Source organism: Dipodomys spectabilis, unplaced genomic scaffold (assembly GCF_019054845.1).
Source record: "Dipodomys spectabilis isolate Male_0828 unplaced genomic scaffold, ASM1905484v1 ptg000069l, whole genome shotgun sequence".
Lineage (NCBI taxonomy): Eukaryota > Metazoa > Chordata > Mammalia > Rodentia > Heteromyidae > Dipodomys > Dipodomys spectabilis.
The window spans coordinates 9086273-9106192 of record NW_024870746.1 but is presented as its reverse complement, the minus strand read 5'-3'; the positions used below and the strand labels follow the sequence as shown (position 1 = coordinate 9106192).

The 19920-nt window shown below is 44.9% G+C and overlaps 1 protein-coding gene across 2 annotated transcripts in view; it reads left to right on the top strand.

Moving 5' to 3' along the window:
- The window catches only part of Tuft1 (tuftelin 1), a 48740-nt gene that overhangs the window by 24899 nt on the left and 3921 nt on the right, over positions 1-19920 (top strand). For both annotated transcript variants that reach the window (XM_042681812.1, XM_042681811.1), the window contains 6 exons: positions 1632-1697; positions 6015-6128; positions 11422-11550; positions 12111-12205; positions 17032-17137; positions 18631-18714. In XM_042681812.1, the coding sequence (XP_042537746.1) occupies positions 1632-1697; positions 6015-6128; positions 11422-11550; positions 12111-12205; positions 17032-17137; positions 18631-18714 (594 nt within the window). The remainder of the gene's footprint in view (positions 1-1631; positions 1698-6014; positions 6129-11421; positions 11551-12110; positions 12206-17031; positions 17138-18630; positions 18715-19920) is intronic.

Here is a 19920-nt window from a genome sequence, read left to right as displayed (position 1 = left end):
GCTAGCCTTGAGCTGAAGAGCTGAGGAACAGCGCCCAGGCCCAGAGTTCAGGCCCCACGACCGACAAAAAAAAAAAGAGAGAGAGAGAGAGAGAGAGAAAGAAAGAAAGAAAGAAAGAGAAAGAGAGAGAAAGAAAGAAGGAAGGAAAGAAGGAAGGAAAGAAGGAAAGAAAAAAGCAAGCTGGGCGCCAGTGGCTCATGCCTGTAATACTAGCTACTCAGGAAGCAGAAATCTGAGGATCACTGTTCAAGGCCAGCCCAGGCAAGAAAGTCAGTGAGACTCTTATTTCCAATAAACCACTCAGAAAACCAGAAGTGGCACTGTGGCTCAAGTGCTATAGCACTTGCCTTGAGCTGAAGAGCTCAGAGACGGTGCTAGGCCCTGAGAGACGGTGCTAGGCCCTGAGTTCAAGCCCCACAACCAACAAAAAAAGAAAGAAAGAAAGGAAAGAAGGAAGGAAGCTTTTGATAAGTTGACCTTGATCAGTTTGGGTACAATAGAAAGGAAGTCTTGGCCTGTTGTTTATCCATGTATACAGCTATCTCTCCCCTGGGATGGGAAACTCCTTGAGATTACAGGTTCACTTCCATTTCCCTGTATCCCTAACCCCAGCCAGGGTGTATGATGTGAAAAGCATGAGTAAGTTGGGTAAATCTTTCCTTGGATGGAAAATCTGGGATCCTGCTTTCCATCTTTTCTTAAAATTCTAGGACAAGAATTTTCTCAGGAGAGCAGAGCTGTCCCTTGGTGTCTTCACTCTTGTCTTCATTTATATTACTTCAGTTGGGGGGGGTGGGGGGGGGCGGTATTTCTCCATCAACCCTGTCCTCTTCCCCCTGAAGGGAACAGTAGCCTAACAGGAGGAAGAAAGCAGGGAGGACAGAAAAGAGAAAGAAAGGAAAGGAATGAGGAACTTTTTAGGAAAGTTCCTCTCTGTTTAGGACACAATTAAGTTTTGTTTGCTGGACATTTCCTAGCCCATTTAGCTTTGGTTGAAAATGGAACTTAAGGTGGGTGATGTTACATCTGGCTAGTGGGAGGTCCTTTGTCATATAGCAAAGGCACTGAACTTCGAGTGCTCAGAGACTGACTGAAAAGCCCCCGCTTCTTATTGGCACAAACTAGCCGTCTTAGGACGAATGATCATGCTGCGGATTAGAAAGAACTGTAGCCTCCTTCCTCATTTGATTATACTTTGTTAAGCCTTGTCAGGATCTCAGTGGGCAAAGGGAAAAAGTATTGTCTGTGGCAAGCAGCTGCTTGTTTTCCCAGGAGGAATGGGCCTCACATATTTTCCAGTTTGGCTGCAAGGTCTAACAAAGGTTAGAGTATCCTTTCTCAAGACTACTTTCCACTTACTCTGGTTTCTGTTTGCCTCTGGAACACTGGAAATCTTTTTCTTCTTTTTTTTAACCTCCTTCCTCCCTTCCTTGTTCCCTCCACTTCTACCTCCTTACCTCATTCTTTTCTTTTCTCTCTCTTTCTTTTCTGTCCTTCCTGCTTCCTCTCCTTCCTACTTCCTTCTCTCCTATCTCCTTCTTTGCCACTAAGATTTAGAATCTTAGGCATATAATGCTTTGAAGTTAGTTGGTTTATTGGTTACATTGTCTTTTTTGTTTCTCTTTGAACAGGTGGTGCTAGAAAAGCCAAATGGCTTTGGTCAGAGTCCCACCACTCTATACAATAGCTCACCTGAGGTAGGTAATGGGATGATCTGGTGACGGATACATTGCTGTGTCACATTATCTCTCCAAGAGGAATATTTATTTAGTGTAAAAATGTAAGCAATAGAAAAGTAAAAAGCGGGAATTCTCCTTTCCCAAACCCACTGCTTGAACGTATCCACTGTTGGCAGATTGGAGTAGGTAAATCCTTCTGGAGCAGTGTGTCTTAGCTTTGGTCTCCACTTAGAATGAACCTGGGAGCTTTAAAGGAAATGATGCCTGAAGCCATCACCAGTGGCTCACGCCTGTAATCCTAGCTACTCAGGAAGCTGAGATCTGAGGATCTAGATTCTAAACCAGCCTGAGCAGAACAATCCTTGATGCTTTTAGCTCTAATTACTCAGCAAAAATGCCAGAAGTTAAGATGTAGCTCACATAAACAAAAAGGCTATTGAACAGAAAAGCTGAGTGAAAGCACAAGGCTCCAGTAGTAATATACATGTGTGTACGAGTGTGTATGTGTGTGCACGTGCACACGCACGCACAAAGGAGAGTATGCCTGGATCTCCTATCCCTGGAGACTATCGTTCTGAGATGTAGGGCCTAGCCTGGGCATCAGAACTTTTCAAAGCTCTTCAAGTGCTTGGCATAGTGGCTCACACTGTAATACCTACTTATGTAGGAGGCAGAGGTAGGGTTGTAGTCAGATGCTGGCCTGAGCAAAAGTAAAAGACCCTATCTGAATAGTAACTAAAACAGTTGCCTAGCTTGAGGCCCTAAGTTAAAAAATCCAGTACTTCCCCCCCCACCAAAAAAACAACCCTCTTCAAATGATTCGAGTATTTTGCCAAAGTTGAGTACCAGTATTCTAGAGTATTTTTCTATGCATACAGACTCATATTTAAATTCTATGTATACCTGGGCATAGTGGCTCATGCCTATATTCCTAGATATTCAAGACACAGAGATGGGGAGGATCATGGTTAGAGGTGAACCCACGCAAAAAATTAACAAGACCAATCTCAACAAGTAAAAGCTGGAACCGTGAGCCGATGGCTCACACCTGTAATCCTAGTTACTCAGGAGGCTGAGATCTGAGGATCGCAGTTCAAAGCCAGCTCGGGGGCAGGAAAGTCCATGAGACACTTATCTCCAATAAACCACTCAGAAAACTGGAAGTTGCGCTGTGGCTCAAGTGGTAGAGTGCTAGCCTTGAGCTGAACAGCTAAGGGACAGCGCCCAAGCCCAGAGTTCAAGCCCCGCGACCAACAAAAAAAAAAAAATCACAAATTTCACAGTATTGTGGGATAGTGATACTTAGTTAAAGTCACAAACACATTTCAACCTTCACAAGGCAAGGTGTCATTATCATGGTCTATAAAGTTTGTGAGTTCTATGTACTTTGACAATACAGCTATTTCTTCCAAATGGGGTGATATGTACATTTTTTCCTGTTGCTTAGTATATGCTGTTCCCTTTCCCTCTCATTCCCTCCTTCCCATCACTGCCATTGAGTTGCTTAGTTCATTTTCATCAATGGCCAGTGCAGCTGATGAGCCCCTCTTTTGTTCTTGACCTCATAGATGGTATACATGTGCATATCTGAGCGAAGCTAGGAGGTGGGCACAGAATCAGGAAGACGGGAAAAAGTACAACTGAGACTCTATTTCTAAAATAAATAAAGCAGAAAGGGTGTAGCTGCAGTGGTAGAGTGCCTGCTAGTAAGTGCAGGGCGCTGAGTTCAAACCTCAGTACCACCAAAAAGAACACAAAATATGTGTATATTAAACATACCATATATACATACATAAATATATGTGTGGGGCTGGGAAGATGGCTCAGTGGTAGAGCGCTTGCCTTGCATGCCTGAGGCCCTGGGTTCGATTCCTCAGCACCACATAAGCAAAAAGAAAAAAGCCGGAAGTGGCGCTGTGGCTCAAGTGGTAGAGCGCGCTAGCCTTGAGCTGAAGAGCTGAGGGACAGCGCCCAGGCCCAGAGTTCAGGCCCCACTACCGGACCCAAAAAATAAATAAATAAATAAATAAATAAATAAATATATGTGTGTAATACAAAATTTTCAAATTCATGGTAGATCTTTGCTTATTTTTTTTAATTTGAAGAGTATAAATTCATGATAGATCTTTGCTTATTTTTTTTTTAATTTGAAGAGTATATTGCAGCCTTCTTTCCTTGTTAGTACATATAGTCCCGCTCCATTCAGGTCGTGGGGCCTGAACTCTGGGCCTGGGCGCTGTCCCTCAGCTCTTCAGCTCAAGGCTAGCGCTCTACTACTTGAGCCACAATGCCACTTCCGGCTTTTTTTTTCTTTTTGCTTATGTGGTGCTAAGGAATCGAACCCAGGGCCTCATGCATACAAGGCAAGCGCTCTACCACTGAGCCACCTTCCCAGCCCCTAATACATGACTTTAAGTATGGATGTAAGATATTTTCTGTTTGTGTGATGATCTTGTGTTTCTGAGATTCCTTCCCCACCCCCCCAAAGTTTTACCTAACACCATGTGTCTAGGATTTATTATGTTATCTCATTAAAACATAGTTTGTCATTTCTCCTCACATGTAAAGTTTTATCATTTTTTGGCTTCGTCTTATATGATGAAATAATATTTTCTCTCTGTGTGTATGTATATGTGTGTTGCTGGGTATCAAACCCAGAATGTTCTACCACTGAGCTTGCCTGAAATAATAATTTCATGAAAAATTCCATGTCACTTACGAGACAAGATAACTTATTAATGTCCACATTTTAAATGTGATTCTAGCCACTTGCTTTAGATGTACAGTTTAGATTTTTTTCTTTTTCCTTAAATCACCATGTTTGGTGACAAATTCTAGTAATACCTGGTAATATCTGGTTAGCTGCTTTCACAAGCTCAAAGCCCTACTCTATATTATCCTAACACTTGGGAGGCAGCTAGAAGGCAGGGCATGATAAGGAGTCTTCCCCCTGTTTTACAGACAGAACAATGGAGAACCAGAGGAGCCTGTAATAAAGCAGCAACTGGGAAGCTATTGCTGCTTCTGTGCAAGACAGAGAGAGATTCTCTATCAGACAGACACTCAGGGTTGTTGGGATCTGAATCTCCTGCCTTTGCAGAAGAGATGGAGGCAAGACCCTACATGTCAGCTCTGCCCTCACTACCAGCCCACAGTTGGGTGTGTCTGAGAAACACCTAAGCAGTAACCTCTAGGAAAGTATCAAATCAGGTGCCTGCACTCCTTGGGTTCTTTTGCTTTAAACAAGTCCTTTTATTAGGCCTTTTTAAAAAAACAACAACTGATTTCTGTACTAAATAATGACAACAGTAAAAGCTGTGCCTTTGGGCTGCTTTTCTTGTAATGGGAATGACATAGTATTTAGGGGAAGTCTAGGCCAAAGGAAAGCATGATCCCTGCACTCAGAGCTCTAGTGATGGAAAAAAGCAAGATATACACAGAAAGTCAACATATACATACCTGTTAAGAAATCGTTTGGGGGCTGGGAAGGTGGCTCAGTGGTAGAGTGCTTGCCTTGCATGCACGAGACCCTGGGTTCGATTCCTCAGCACCACATAAGCAGAAAAAATAAAAAAGCCGGAAGTGGCGCTGTGGCTCAAGTGGTAGAGTGCTATCCTTGAGCTGAAGAGCTCAGGGACAGTGCCCAGGCCCAGAGTTCAGGCCCCACGACTGGATCCAAAAAAACCCAAAACATTATTTAAAAAAAAAAAAAGGAAGAAATCATTTGGCTGAGTGTGTCCGAAAATAATGTTCTTAGAAAACTTCTGAGGGGGCTGGGAAGGTGGCTCAGTGGTAGAGAGCTTGCCTTGCAAGCCTGAGGCCCTGGGTTTGATTCCTCAGCACCACATAAGCAAAAAGAAAAAAGCTGGAAGTGGCGCTGTGGCTCACGTGGTAGAGTACTAGCCTTGAGCTGAAGAGCTGAGGGACAGCGCCCAGGCCCAGAGTTCAGGCCCCACTACTGGACCCAAAAACAAAACAAAAAACAATTTCTGGCACCAGTGGCTCATGCTTGTAATCCTAGCTACTCAAGAAGCTGAGATCTGAGGATTGTGGTTCAAAGCCACCCTGGGCAAGAGAGTCCATGAGACTCTTATCTCCAATTAACCACAGTAAACCAGAAGTGACACTGTGGCTCAAGTGGTAGAGTGTTCACCTTGAGCTGAAGAGTGCCCACAACCAACAAAATAAATAAATCAAAAGAAAACTACCAAGGGAGAATAACTCCTAACTGCTCTCACCTTGTATGATGTTAATTCTTTCATGAATATGGACCTGGCAAATGGTCTAAGCAAGAAAAATGGTGGCTTCACCTTCCTTTTTGTGCTGTGGTTATAGATGAACACTTACGAAATGGAAGATGTGGAGAGTTTGAGGAAGACTGTGCAGGACTTGCTTGCCAAGCTGCAGGAGGCTGAGCGACAACACCAGTCAGACCGTGTGGCTTTTGAGGTGAGATTTGAAATTTGGGGAGAAGGTGCCCCAAGGGATGGATTACTGAATGCAGGAGCCCCGTGACTTTCTCCACATGGACTTCATGTTTTCCTGATTGGGTGCCACCAGCCGGAAGGCAAATCTTTGAGGCCTGGGATATTACAGTATTTGCTATCCAAGTCTGGCCTGTATTTCAAAGATCAGATCTTCATTCTCTTCTGTCTTGAAGTTGAGCGGTAGTACTGGTCTGAGACAGGTAATTGAGAACTCCTTTCTCTGTGTACCATGATAAGAATCACCGGGTTCCAAGGCTTCATCAGCAAGAACTAGTGCTGTCATGTTCACCGCTGAATCTCCAGTGCTGGCACTGCACATGATGTAAGGTGGGTTTTTTTTTTTTAAATAAATGCGGACTGAGTGAGTGGGTAAGTCTATGTTGTGGTAGAAAGAGATGTACCTGCCAGGCGCTGGTGGATCACACCTGTAATCCTAGCTACTCAGGAGGCTGAGATCTGAGGATCATGGTTTGAAATCAGCCTAGGCAGGAAAGTCCATGAGAGTCTTATCTCTAATAAACAACTCAGAAAAGGCCAGAAGTAGCACTGTGGGTCAAGTGGTAGAATGCTAGCCTTGAGCAAAAGAAGCTCAGGGACAGTGCCCAGGCCGTGATTTCAAGCCCTAGGACCAATCCCTACCTCACGCCATCCCACCCCAAAAAAAAAGAGGAAAAAAAGAAAAAAAAAAAAGTGAGGTCTTCTGACTTTCCAGAAAATTCTGTGCATATAATATGGCAGTATTTAAGTATAACACTGGGTAGTTTTCTACTCTATGTATGCTTAACCATCTGTTATCTCTTCTTGTTCATCCATAAATGAAGTATTTGTATATTATACATATTTTATGATAGAATTATATTTTGCTTAGGTATAGCTGGAGGCTGGTGGAAAGAGGAAAGCCAGCCTGAACTCTGCTTTTGTCATGGAAATAAAGGATTTTTGAGAAAAGGATTGAGAATGAGGAAGAAGGCCACTAAGAATGATAAATTGGTTGGGTACTGGTGGTGCATGCCTGTAATCCTAGCTACTCAGGAGACTGAGATCTGAGGATCATGGTTTGAAGCCAGCCCAGGCAGGCTGACTTTGAATTAACCACCAGAAACAGAAGTGGTATGGGGCTCAGTGTGGTAGAGTGCTATGCTTGAGCAAAAGAGCTCAGGGACAGAGCCCAGGCCCTGAGTACAAGTCCCACAACTGACAAGAATAAAAAGAATGATAAACTGACTTCTTTTTTTTTTTTTTTTTGGGTCCGGTTGTGGGGCCTGAACTCTGGGCCTGAGCGCTGTCCCTCAGCTCTTCAGCTCAAGGCTAGCGCTCTACCACATGAGCCACAGCACCACTTCCGGCTTTTTTCTTTTTGCTTATGTGGTGCTGAGGAATCGAACCCAGGGCCTCAGGCATGCAAGGCAAGTGCTCTACCACTGAGCCATCTTCCCAGCCCTAAACTGACTTCTTTTAAAGTAACTGAGCAGGAAATTTAACCTCCCTTAGAATCAATTTCAAATTTTGTAAAAAGGAGTCATGAACTTTACATTGGAATAGTGTAAGGTAATATATGAGAGAACTTTATTATTCAGAAGTGTTTTGGGAACATTAGACATTTTTTAAATGATCAATTTAGTAAGCAGATTATCCTATTGTAAATAGTTTAACTTATACTAGTACCAAGACTAGTTTGAGGAGTTAAAGCAGATGCCAGGCACCGGTGGCTCACACCTGTAATCCTAGCAACTCAGAAGTTTGTGATTTGAGGATCACGGTTCAAAGCCAGCCTGGGCAGGAAAGTTCGTGAGACTCTTATATCCAATTAGCCACCAGAAAACTGGCAGTGGTGCTGTGGCTCACGTGGTAGAATGCTTACCTTGAACTAAAGAACTCAAGGACAGTGCCCAGGCCCAGAGTTCAAGCCCCATGACTGACCAAAAAAAAAAACAGGCAGCCATGTGGGAAAGGAGCTAGTGGCATCTGTTTCGGGTGTCACAATTAGGATAATTTGGTTAGTTGTGTGTCATTTTGATGACCAGCTATTTCTTCACCACCTCTGAAAAAAAAAAAAAAAATAGAAGAGAAATGGGAAGAAAGGAGAAAATAGAAGAGAAAGGTTGAAATTGTACATTTTGGAAAGCAATTTCTTTAGCGAGACTTCATGCAGGTTATGTTAATTCCAGAAATACTTGTTTGACCCTCCAGGTCTGTTGCTCCTAAGCCAAGGTGCCTGAATATGAACAAGGCCAGAAAGCTCCTGATAGCTGCATTTAGAAGGGTCTTTATTTATTTATTTATTTATTTTGGTCGGTCGTGGGTCTCCCCCCAACCCACCCCCACCCCCAGTTGTGGGGCCTGAACTCTGGGCCTGGGCACTGTCCCTCAGCTCTTCAGCTCAAGGCTAGCGCTCTACCACTGGAGCCACAGCACTAGTTCCGGCTTTTTTTTCTTTTTGCTTATGTGGTGCTGAGGAATCAAACCCAGTGCCTCATGCATGTAAGGTAAGCATTCTACCACTGAACCACCTTCCCAGCCCCAGTGAGTCTTGAATGCTGGGCCTGTGTGCTGCTCTTCAGCTCAAGACTAGCATCTACCACTTGAGATACAGTACCACTTCCGGTTTTCTGGTGGTAAAGTAGAGATAAGAGTCTCATAGACTTTTTTTTTTTTTTGATCGGTCATGGGGCCTGAACTCTGGGCTTGGGCGCTGTCCCTCAGCCCTCCAGCTGTAGACTAGTGCTCTACCACTTGAGTGAGCTTCAGCCCCACTTCCGGTTTTTTTTTGCTTATGTGGTGCTGAGGAATGGAACCGAGGGCCTCATGCATGCAAGGCAAGCACTCTACCACTGACACACCTTCCCAGCCCCTCTCATAGACTTTCCGGCCCAGGATGGCTTTGAACCATGATCCTCAATTTTCAGCCTCCTGAGTAGCTAGGATTACAGGCTGGAGCCACTGGCGCCCAGCTGGAAGGGACTATTCTTTTTTTTTTTTGGGGGGGGGTCCGGTCGTGGGGCCTGAACTCTGGGCCTGGGCGCTGTCCCTCAGCTCTTCAGCTCAAGGCTAGCACTCTACCACTTGAGCCACAGCGCCACTTCCGGCTTTTTTCTTTTATGGTGCTGAGGAATCGAAGCCAGGGCCTCGAGCATGCAAGGCAAGCGTTCTACCACTGAGCGACCTTCCCAGCCCCGAAGGGACTATTCTTTAACCCCAAGGTGCTTAGCACTTATTTACAATGGAACATGTTCCTTGGGTATTTCCACTATCAAGGTAGGTGGCACACATTCTTGTAGTTAAGAGTTCTTTTGAGCTGGCTAGAGTTACAGGAACAGATGTGGAAAGGGAGTCTTTTATGAATCTTTGTGGGGGCTGGTTTGGTTTGAACGTGGCCCTATTCACACTGTGGTCCGGGCACACCTGAGCCTGAGTGGGATGTTCTTGTACTGAGATAAGAGGCCTTTGTTTTTAAGTTTCTGCTGGTGAGGCTGTTTTAGGCTAACAGGGTTTTGTGAGAGTTTCTCAACCTCTCCCATTGAATTGAATTTTTTGATCTACTTTGCTGAACCTGGGGGTAGGAAGGACACGGTCATCAATTACCATGAAAAGAACCTACCATTAAGCTTGGGTTTCTCGTTCTACTGGCTGTTCTCTCTCATGGTTTGTGGAGAACTTGCGATGAGCTAGGCTGGTTTGTAGTGTGCACGTGTCCTGTCACACACACTGTGTATGTGCAGTGCTTTCTCCAACCTGATTCTAACTCTGGGAGGAGCCAAACTAGCAGCTGGAAGTGTTTTTCCAGGGCTGCCTAGGCCTTCCAACAGGCCCATGGATTCTCTTTCTTTTTTTTTTTCTTTTTCTTTTTTTTGTCAGTCGTGGGGCCTGAACTCTGGGCCTGGGCGCTGTCCCTCAGCTCTTCGGCTCAAGGCTAGCGCTCTACCACTTGAACTACAGTGCCACTACCGGCTTTTTCTATTTATGTGGTCTTGAGGAATCAAACCCAGGGCCTTATGCATGTAACTCAAGCACTCTACCACTGAACCACCTTCCCAGCCCCCATGGATTCTCTTTTATCAAATGAGAAACCACTGGAGTAACTGGGAAGCAGTCAACCAGATTGTAGAGTAACTAGGGTGTAATATTGGCCTTGTCATTCCCTAGCTGCATGACCTCAGTCAGTTAACCTTTACTTACAAACAGGAGGGGATTAGACTAAACCATACAAGTTCCATTTCTGACCTTTTTTTTTTTTTTTGTCGGTCATGGGGCTTGAACTCTGGGCCTAGGCGCTGTCCCTTAGCTCCCTACCACTTGAGCCACAGCACCACTTCCAGTTTTCTGGTGGTTTATTAGAGATAAGAGTCTCATGGACTTTCCTGTCTGGGCTGGCTTTGAACCGGGATCCTCAGATCTCAGCCTCCTGAGTAGCTAGGATTACAGGCGTGAGCCATTGGTGCCCGGCCATTTCTGACCTTATTGAGTAGTCACTGCATGTGAAGTCCTTACTGTGTGCAGCTCTGGAAATGCAATGGTGGTCAAGGCTGGTCCATCCCATCATGAAGCCAATAGTCTACTCAAGTATGTCCAAAAGCCTTGGCAAAATTGGCCTAGTGCTATGAGAGAAGGACTGTATGTCCCCTGTGGGCCTCCCCAGGCTCTGAAGACTCCTTAATAGAAAGGATGTCTTAAGTGAGAGTTAGTAGGTAAGTAGGATTTGGAAAGACTTAGGAAGAAAAAAGCTCTGACTTCACTTTCTCATTCTGAAATTCTATTTGTTTCTTTTCCAAACTGATTTCTTACCTGATAAGTGAACATTTCTTCCTGGTGCTCAATAGCTCTTTCAGATGCTGTGTTGTCCTTCATGTGAGCATGAAGAAGAGTTGGGGATTTCTTCCCCTGTATTTTTTTTAATGGTACTGGAGATTGAACCCAGGGCCTGAAGCCCTGGCTTTTGAGTTAAGTAGGAAAGCCACACTATTGGGTGGTACTGAAGGATTTATGGGGATATTGAAGACCCATCTGAAAACAGGTACTTGGGAATTCCAAGTGCCACTTTAAAGAGCATCTCACTGAACCGTGTGTGCCAGTTAATATTGGAGATAATTAATCTTCAAAGGGCTAGTTAGTCTCCAGGGTTGGACTGAAAAGGGATGGGAAGGGGCTGTGTGTTCATCATAGATGCCTCGTTTCTCCCATTTTTGACTCCAGAGCCACTTTATCCATGTTTGCCTCCCTCATATCCCCATTATACAATGCTTATCCTGTGTTTATAGGTCACACTCAGCCGGTACCAGCGAGAGGCAGAGCAGAGTCATGTGGCCCTTCAGAGAGAGGAGGATAAAGTGGAACAGAAAGAGGCAGAAGTTGGAGAACTGCAGAGACGCTTGCTAGGGATGGAGATGGTAATGGCTCACGTCTCTTGTTTCCATCTCTGGACACCAGGACTGGAAGAGGCTCAAGGATTGATTGAGAGGGTTGCTAAGGCCCTCCTTTTCAAAAAAAGCAGCTCCCCCAAAACCACATGTACAGCTTTGTCACATCCCTTTGAGTATCATTTACCTTTTAAAGCATGGGAAAACCTTTTCTCTCATCCAGCTTCAGCCTCCCTTTGTCCACTTTAGTTCCATGTTTATACAGATGGCTCTTCGGGGTCTTTGAAGCCTGTTTTTTAGTAGCCACTCAACTTGGTTCCTGAAAGATTGGCCGCCAGAGGTGGCTGGTGGTCTTGCATAATGCAAGGTCAAGTTCTCCCTCCGGGCAGCTGGGTGAGGCTGGGAAGTTTCTGTGTGCTGAGGGTGGGAAGGGCTATACCTAAAAGGGGAGGACACCCATCAAACCAGCTTGGCCTGCTGCTCTTTGGCAGTTGTCCCAGGCTGTCCCAGCCCTAGTAGCCATCTTACCCCAAACACAAAAACAATTACCTTCTGCTCACGCTAGATGTCTTTCTCTTTGGCCCACCTAGGAGCATCAGTCCTTGCTGGCGAAAGTCAGAGAAGGAGAGATAGCCCTAGAGGAACTTCGGAGCAAGAACGCTGACTGCCAAGCAGAACAAGAAAAGTAAGGGCCTTTGGGGTGCAGGGAGCAGAGGGCGAGCTGTGCAGCCTACAGCTCCCACATTGGCCAGGCCAGGGAGGAAACATTGCTGACGTCAGATCTTCCAACTCTGACTCATAACATGCTTGCTCTGGGTGGAGACCTGCCTTGGGACATATTGTTGGGAAGGCTGCTGTCTTGGGGAGTTTGTTTTCTATGGAGCAATAACCTAGGAGAAAAGATATTTATGGTTTTACAGCCAAGGTCAAGGGAGAGCTGGTAAAATCTTCTCACCTCTTGTTCCTCAAGTGAACTATAAGCTATTGGAGGACTATAAGCTAGTGGAGGGACAGTCATCTTCTGTCTAGTCCTGCTGATGAAAAAGATAGGATGAGTAGTTTCTTAAGGACTTCCAGTTACTCAGAACAGTTCAGAGAGAAGCTGCAACCACTTTTCCTCAAGGGATCAGTGGGATCTTTTCTATCTCTAGTGTTAAAAGGTTTTGTAGATTCCCTCTTATGAGAGAAAGGGAATTGCTTCAGATCAATGGAATCTACACAGCAAAGATTGTGCCTTCTGCCTCTTCAAAAAGTTGGAAATTCTGCTATTGGAAACTAAAGTCTTCCCACATATGTATAGTGATATGTACTTTCTGAGGCAGAAGAATTACAAGTTCAAGGATTTATACCTATTTATCTGATTCATAACACCAATATGGAGGGTCTAATTGCCATTATAAGCTGGACCTTTTGGGTTTTTTTTAACAGACATTACCTGAAGGGCCTTTAAAACTTTTTTTTTTTTTTAAAGTCACAAACACCTTTTAATCTTCAGATTAAGACACATTCAAGGGCTGGGAAGGTGGCTCAGTGGTAGAGCACTTGCCTTGCATGTATGAGGCCCTGGGTTCGATTCCTCAGCACCACATAAGCAAAAAAGAAAAAAAGCCAGAAGTGGCGTTGTGGCTCAAGTGGTAGAGCGCTAGTCTTGAGCTGAAGAGCTGAGGGACAGCGCCCAGGCCCAGAGTTCAGGCCCCACGACCGGACCCAAAACAAAATGCAGACATCTTATTTTGTACCCTCCTTTATGATTTGTATCAGAATTAGTTTTTTTTCCCCCCAAGAATTACTTTAAATTACAGTTGATCCTCTGTATTAATGGGTTCTACATTTATGGATTCAGCCAACTGGAAATCCAAAATGTTTGAGGCAAAAAGTTGCTTATATATTGAGCATATATATACTCGTCATCATTCCCTAAACAAAGTAGTATAACAACTATTTGCCTATAATTTACATACTATTTACATATAATTTACATAAGTAATCCAGAGCAGATAGAAACTATATGGAAGGATCTGCATAGGTTATATGCAAATACATCATTTTCTGTAAGCAACTGGCATATTTCATGGGGGGTCTTGGAACTGTCCCTTGGATATATTAGAGATGGATTTTTTTTTTTTTTTGGTGTCTGTCCTAGGGTGTGAACTCGGGGCCTCAACACTATCCCTGAATTCTTTTTTTCAAGGCTAGTGCTCTACCACTTGAGTCCAGTTCCACTTCTGGCTTTCTGGTAACTACTTGGAGATAAGAGGCTCATGAATTTTCCTGCCTAGGCTGGCTTTGAACCTCAGTTCTCAAATCTCAGCCTCTTGAGTAGTTAGGATTATAGCATGAGCCACCAGTGCCCAGGTTGGGATGGGTTTTTTTTTTTTTTTTAAGTACTTCTTCAGTATTGGAGGTTCCGAGGGGCAGACCAAGAGAAGGGAGGAGCAAAAGACAAAAAGGATTAGACAATCCCAAACCAAGTCTTGGGAATGGCAATTGATAGCCATCTACTGACTTTTTTTTTTTTGGTCAGTTATGGGGCCTGAACTCTGAGCCTGGGTGCTGTCCCTCAGCTCTTCAGCACAAGGCACTTGCGCCACAGCACCACTCCTGGCTTTTTCTGCTTATGTGGTGCTGAGGAATCGAACTCAGGGCCTCATGCATGCAAGGCAAGCACTCTACCACTGAGCCACCTTCCCAGCCCATCTACTGACTTTTTTTTTTTTTGTTTGTCTGTTTGTTTTTTGCTGGTCATGGGGCCTGAACTCTGGGCCTGGGCACTGTCCCTCAGCTCTTCAGCTCAAAGCTAGTGCTCTACCACTTTGAGCCACAGTGCCACTTCCAGCTTTTTCTGCTTATGTGGTGCTGAGGAATCGAACCCAGGGCCTCATTCATGCAAGGCAAGCACTCTACCACGGAGCCACTTTCCCAGCCCCCCCATCTACTGACTTTATAGATAGGAGGAGACTAAGAAATAGGGCGTTGGATGGCTATGGGTGAAGACATAGAATGTTCACATTAAGGAAGGATGTGGGTTGCTCCGATTGCATCATTCTTTCCACTTTGCGAACTGCCTACCCTCTGGCAGCTTGCACTTGTCAGCTTCCTAAAGCAGAACTGCAGAAGTAACCTTATACCGTGGGTCCAAGACCCTGAATGCTCTCTCAAGTGTCCTGCTCTGCTACTCAAAACACTCCAAAGCCAAATGTGTAGGTTTCCCACAACAAGCAGTTCTCTGCTGACACCTAATGGATGTCCTAGAATTTAATTCTGTTCAGAGACTACAGAGTTAGTGTAGACCCCATAGGTTAAGGGTTCAGGTCCCGTAAGATGGCCCTTGCTTTAGTTGTCAGTCAAAATTGTAAGTTGTAGGGAATACACTCTTCTACCATCTGGTATAAATGAGTTCTCTGTGCTGCCTCCTTAAGTTTGGTAACTTGTTATAATGATTTTGGTGGTGGCGGTGGTGGTTGTGGGGTTTGAACTCAGCTTAGGCAGTTCCTCAGCTCTTCAGCTCAAGGTGAGCACTCTACCACTTGAGCCACAGCGCCATTTCCTGTTTTCTGGTAGTTTATTGGAGATAAGTGTCTCATGGCCTTTCCTGCCCAGGCTGGATTTGAATGGTGATCCTCAGATCTCAGCCTCCTGAGTAGCTAGGATTACAGGCGTGAGCCAGCGCCCAGCTTTATAATGACTTTTAAAACTCAGGAAACACTTAATATTACTGGCATATTATCAAAGATATTATAAAGGGTTCAAGTGAACTGAGAAATGCAGCAGTATGTAGGGAGAAGTCCAGAGGGGTACTGTCCATTGGAAGTCCAGGTTGCTGCTGCTTTGGCACATGGATGCACTCACTAACCTGGAAGCTCTCTGAATCCCTTTGTAAGTTTTTTTATTAGATGTTCCCTTATGTAGGCATGATTGATTAAATTGTTTGCCATTGGTAATGAACTAAATCTTTAACACCCTACCACCTCACTCCTCCCCAGAGGTAGGAGCATGACTGAAACTTCCAATCCTTACATCATACTTTGAATTTTCTGATGAGTAGCTCCCAACCCAAAGCTATTTAAGGACCCCAGCTACCAGTTACCTTGTTAACATATAGAAGCAATACTGGGGATTGATCTAGGGCCTCACACTTGCTAGGCAAGCCCACTACCACTTTAGCTATACCCCTAGCACACAAAAGATACTCTTTATCATTCCTAGAGATAGGAACTCCATGTCAAAAACTGGTCAGAGACTTTTTTTTTTTGCAGGTCCTAGGGCTTGAACTCAGGGCCTAGGCTCTGTCCCTGAGCCTCTGTGCTCAAGGTTGGTACTCTACCACTTACAGTGCCACTTCTGGCTCTTTCTGCATAGTTTATTGGAGATAAGAGACTTTCCTGCCCAGGCTGGCTTTGACTCAATCCTCAGATCTCAGCCTTCTGAGTAGCGAGTATCACAAGTGTGAGCCACCAGAGCTGGGAAGGTAGCTCAGTGGTAGAGTGCTTGCCTCACATGCATAAGGCCCTGGGTTCGATTCCTCAGCACCACATAAGCAGAAAAAGCTGGAAGTAGTGCTGTGGCTCAAGTGGTAGGGCACTAGCCTTGAGCTAAAGAGCTGAGGGACAGCGCCCAGGCCCAGAGTTCAGCGCCCACGACTGACAAAAAAAAAAAAAGTGTGAACCACCAGCAGTGCCGGCTAAGAATATATTTCTTATTGCACTTCATAGCTCAATGTGCTTAGAATGTAAAAGAAGCAATCATGGCATTGGTGGCTCACACCTATAAATCCTCAGATATCAGGAGACTAATATCTGAGGATCTTGGTATGAAGCCAGCCAGGCAGAAAACTCATCGCCAATAAACTACTCAGAAAAAGCCAGAAGTAATGCTGTGGTTCAAGTGGTAGACTGCTAGCCTTGAGCAAAAAAGCTCTGAGACACTGCCCAGGCCATGAGTTTAAACCCCAGGACTGGCCAAAAGAAAAAAGAATATGAAGGAAGCAGCAAAGGTTTAGGATCAGGAGCCTTAGAAACAGTTGTGTGGAGCAGCAGCTTTAAGGATCTTCAAGTCTTATCTCTCCACTACTAGAAAATCCCTGCCCACAAGCTTGATAGTGAGTGGTATAGTAATACCACTTCCTACTTGAATCATCAGGAGGCAGTTAACTTCCTGACAGCTTTAGTATGGAGAGCTTTTCTTGTGTTAATATAAAAATTGCTTTCCTGGTGCCTATTGGTTCTAATTTTAGCCTCTAGAGATGTCCAGAATGACTTAATCCTGTCTAACCTTCCTGAGCCATACTTTTTCATCTGAACTTAATGATGTCTGAAGATACTTCCAAGGTACTTCCGAGGTGTGAGAGCTAAAAATGTATCTCACTATCTGTTCCTCAGGGCACAGTGCGGGGGAAGCAGTCCAGGGGAATCACCCTGGGTAGGAACTTTCTAAGCAAAAGGCTCTTTCTATTAATGAATAGAGAGGACATCTTTTTCCCTTGCTCTTCAGCCTTGTGGTCTTTATCCCCAGGGCTGCTACCCTGGAAAAAGAAGTGGCTGGCTTGCGGGAGAAGATTCATCACTTGGATGACATGCTCAAGAGCCAACAGCGCAAAGTCCGGCAAATGATAGAGCAGGTAAACAGGGTCAGATCTTAACCTGCCCTGGGTTATTAACCTAAGGCTGTGTCTTTGTTTATATATTCTCCTAGGCAGTTTGGCTTATGCTTGTGTGTTCTCATAAGGCATTTATAGCAACCCATTATTAGGGTTTGAGTTACTAGGAGTTTGGGGGTCATTTGGCCTTTGCTTTCTGATTGGAAATGAAGAATTAATTCTCCCTTATACTCTGAAGAAAGTGCTGATAAAATGAATAATGAAGCTCCCCCGCACCCTGTCCCCCTCTCCCCCTTGGCTCACACCTGTAATTCTAGCTACTTAGGAGGCTGAAATCTAAGGATCACAGTTCCTAGCCAGCCCAGGCAGGAAAATCCATGTTACCTCCAGTTAACCACTAGCAAACCTGATGTGGCTTAAAGGAAAAGAAAACCTGTAGCTTAAAGTGGTAGAGCATTAGCCTTGGGCGGAAAAAGCTCTGGGATAGCACCCAAACCCTGAATTCAAGCCCCATGTTTATGTGAAATTTATCAGTTTTTGTGCCTCATAGTAGATCTCCTGAGTTATCTTGCTTGAGCTTTATTAGAGTACAACATATAGGATGTATGTTGAGTTGCAAAATTGTTTTGCGAACTTAGAACCCCAAACTGGGAGGGCACATTTCCTTCATGTCAGTTCCATTTGTATCTGCTTTATTTACTGCCATTTCCATTGTCTAGAACAAGGACTATAATATGGTAAGCACTCCAGAAATATTTACTGAATGAATGACTTGTGTTTTCTTTGTTTTTTTTTTTTTTTGGTCTGGTCGTGGGGCCTGAACTCTGGGCCTGGGCGCTGTCCCTCAGCTCTTCAGCTCAAGGCTAGCGCTCTACCGCTTGAGCCACAGCGCCACTTCCGGCTTTTTTCTTTTTTCTTCTGTGGTGCTGGGGAATTGAACCCAGGGCCTCAGGCATGCAAGGCAAGCGCTCTACCACTGAGCCACCTTCCCAGCCCCATGACTTGTGTTTTCTATAGCCAAATTGCAATGAGTTTGAATCATCCATTTTGTATTTTGGAGAATGAGGGTGTTATTCTCCTCTCACTCCACCTCGTCTCCCACCTCCAGTATAATTAAGAATTTAACATTGCCGGGAGCCAGTGGCTCACTCCTGTAATCCTAGCTACTCAGGAGGCTAAGATCTAAGGATCATGGTTCAAAGCCAACCCCGGGCAGGAACATCCGTGAGACTCTTATTTCCAATAAACCACTAGAAAATGGGAAGTGGTGCTGTGGCTCAAGTGGTAGAGTGCTCACCTTGAGCTGAAGAGCGCAGGAACACTGCCCAGGCCCAGAGTTCAAGCCCCACAACTAACAAAAAAAAAAAAAGAAAGAAATGTAATAAAGTCACGTGATAGTTGCAGAGCTTTGCTTTTCACCTTTGCTGGCTTGTCCAGCAGCTGGAGTGAAGTTTGGTGAGTATGTAGCAAATCACTGGAAAATGAACCCTAATTAATCTCCTACATCCTTGCAGCTCCAGAATTCAAAAGCTGTGATCCAGTCAAAGGATGCCATCATCCAGGAACTCAAGGAAAAAGTTGCCTACCTGGAGGCAGAGGTTTGTATCCTGGGCAGCCCCAGTAGGAAACAGCACTCTTGAGAAGCCTGGCCAAGGAGGGTGAAGTATGGAGGGGTCTTGTTCCCATCCAATGATGCTCAGAAGAGAGTATCTGGAATGATTGCTCTGTGGTCAGTTTAGTTGAGCAAACATTTTCTGAGAACCTTCAGGAAGTTGTTTATAGTGATTAAGGCCTGCTCTCAAGAAACATAGCAATATGATGTAAGCCTCTTGCCAAAGCAAATTTTGGCCATGTGGCCTTTGCAGTGAGTGAGCAGAGGAGCCTGGCTTTGAAGGAAGAGGAGGCATTCTGTAGTTGGAGTCTTTTCCATAGCTACAATGTTGGGCTCAATTAGCTACTGAGTTGTCCTCCTAGTCTAATTTCTGGTTTACTAAAGAGCTTCTCCTGGAGTGTGTTGACTACCTGAAGATAACTTTGCCAGCCACTGTGTAAAGATCCCTGTAGAAGGGAAGACAACTGAAAACCAGGATTGAACTTGGGGCTGGGCTCTGTCCCTTAGCCTCTCTGTGCTCAAGGCTAGCCCTCTACCACTTGAGCCACAGGACCACTTCCAGCATTTTCTGTTTATGTGGAACTGAGGAATCAAACCCAGGGCTTCACCCTAGGCAGGTACTCTACACTGAGCCACATTCCCAGCCCCCCAGGATTCTTTATCTGTGTGTGTGTGTGTGTGTGTGTGTGTGTGTGTGTGTGTGTGTGAGAGAGAGAGAGAGAGACAGAGAGACAGAGAGACAGAGAGACAGAGAGAGTCAGAGAGACTGACTGGGATTTGAGCTCATGCCTTACATTTGGTTGGCTTGCTTGTTTGGCTGTTGCTTTACTATTAGTGCCACATCTCCAGCCCTTGCTGGTTATTTTAGAGATCAAGTATAACAGACTTTTCTGTCTGGGCTGGCCTCAAACCACAGCCCTCCAGATCACAGCCATCTGAATAACTAGGATTACAGGCATGAACCACCAGCAGTGGCTATAATTTAGTGTCTCTCTTTTTTTTTGGGGGGGGGAGGGGGTCAGTTGTGGGGCTTGAACCCTGGACCTGAGCTCTTCAGCTCAAGGCAAGCGAGGTCTACCACTTGAGCCACAGTGCCACTTCTGGTTTTCTGGTGGTTAATTGGAGATAAGAGTCTCAATGACTTTGCGGCCCGGGCTGGCTTTGAACCGTGATCCTCAGATCTCAGCCTCCT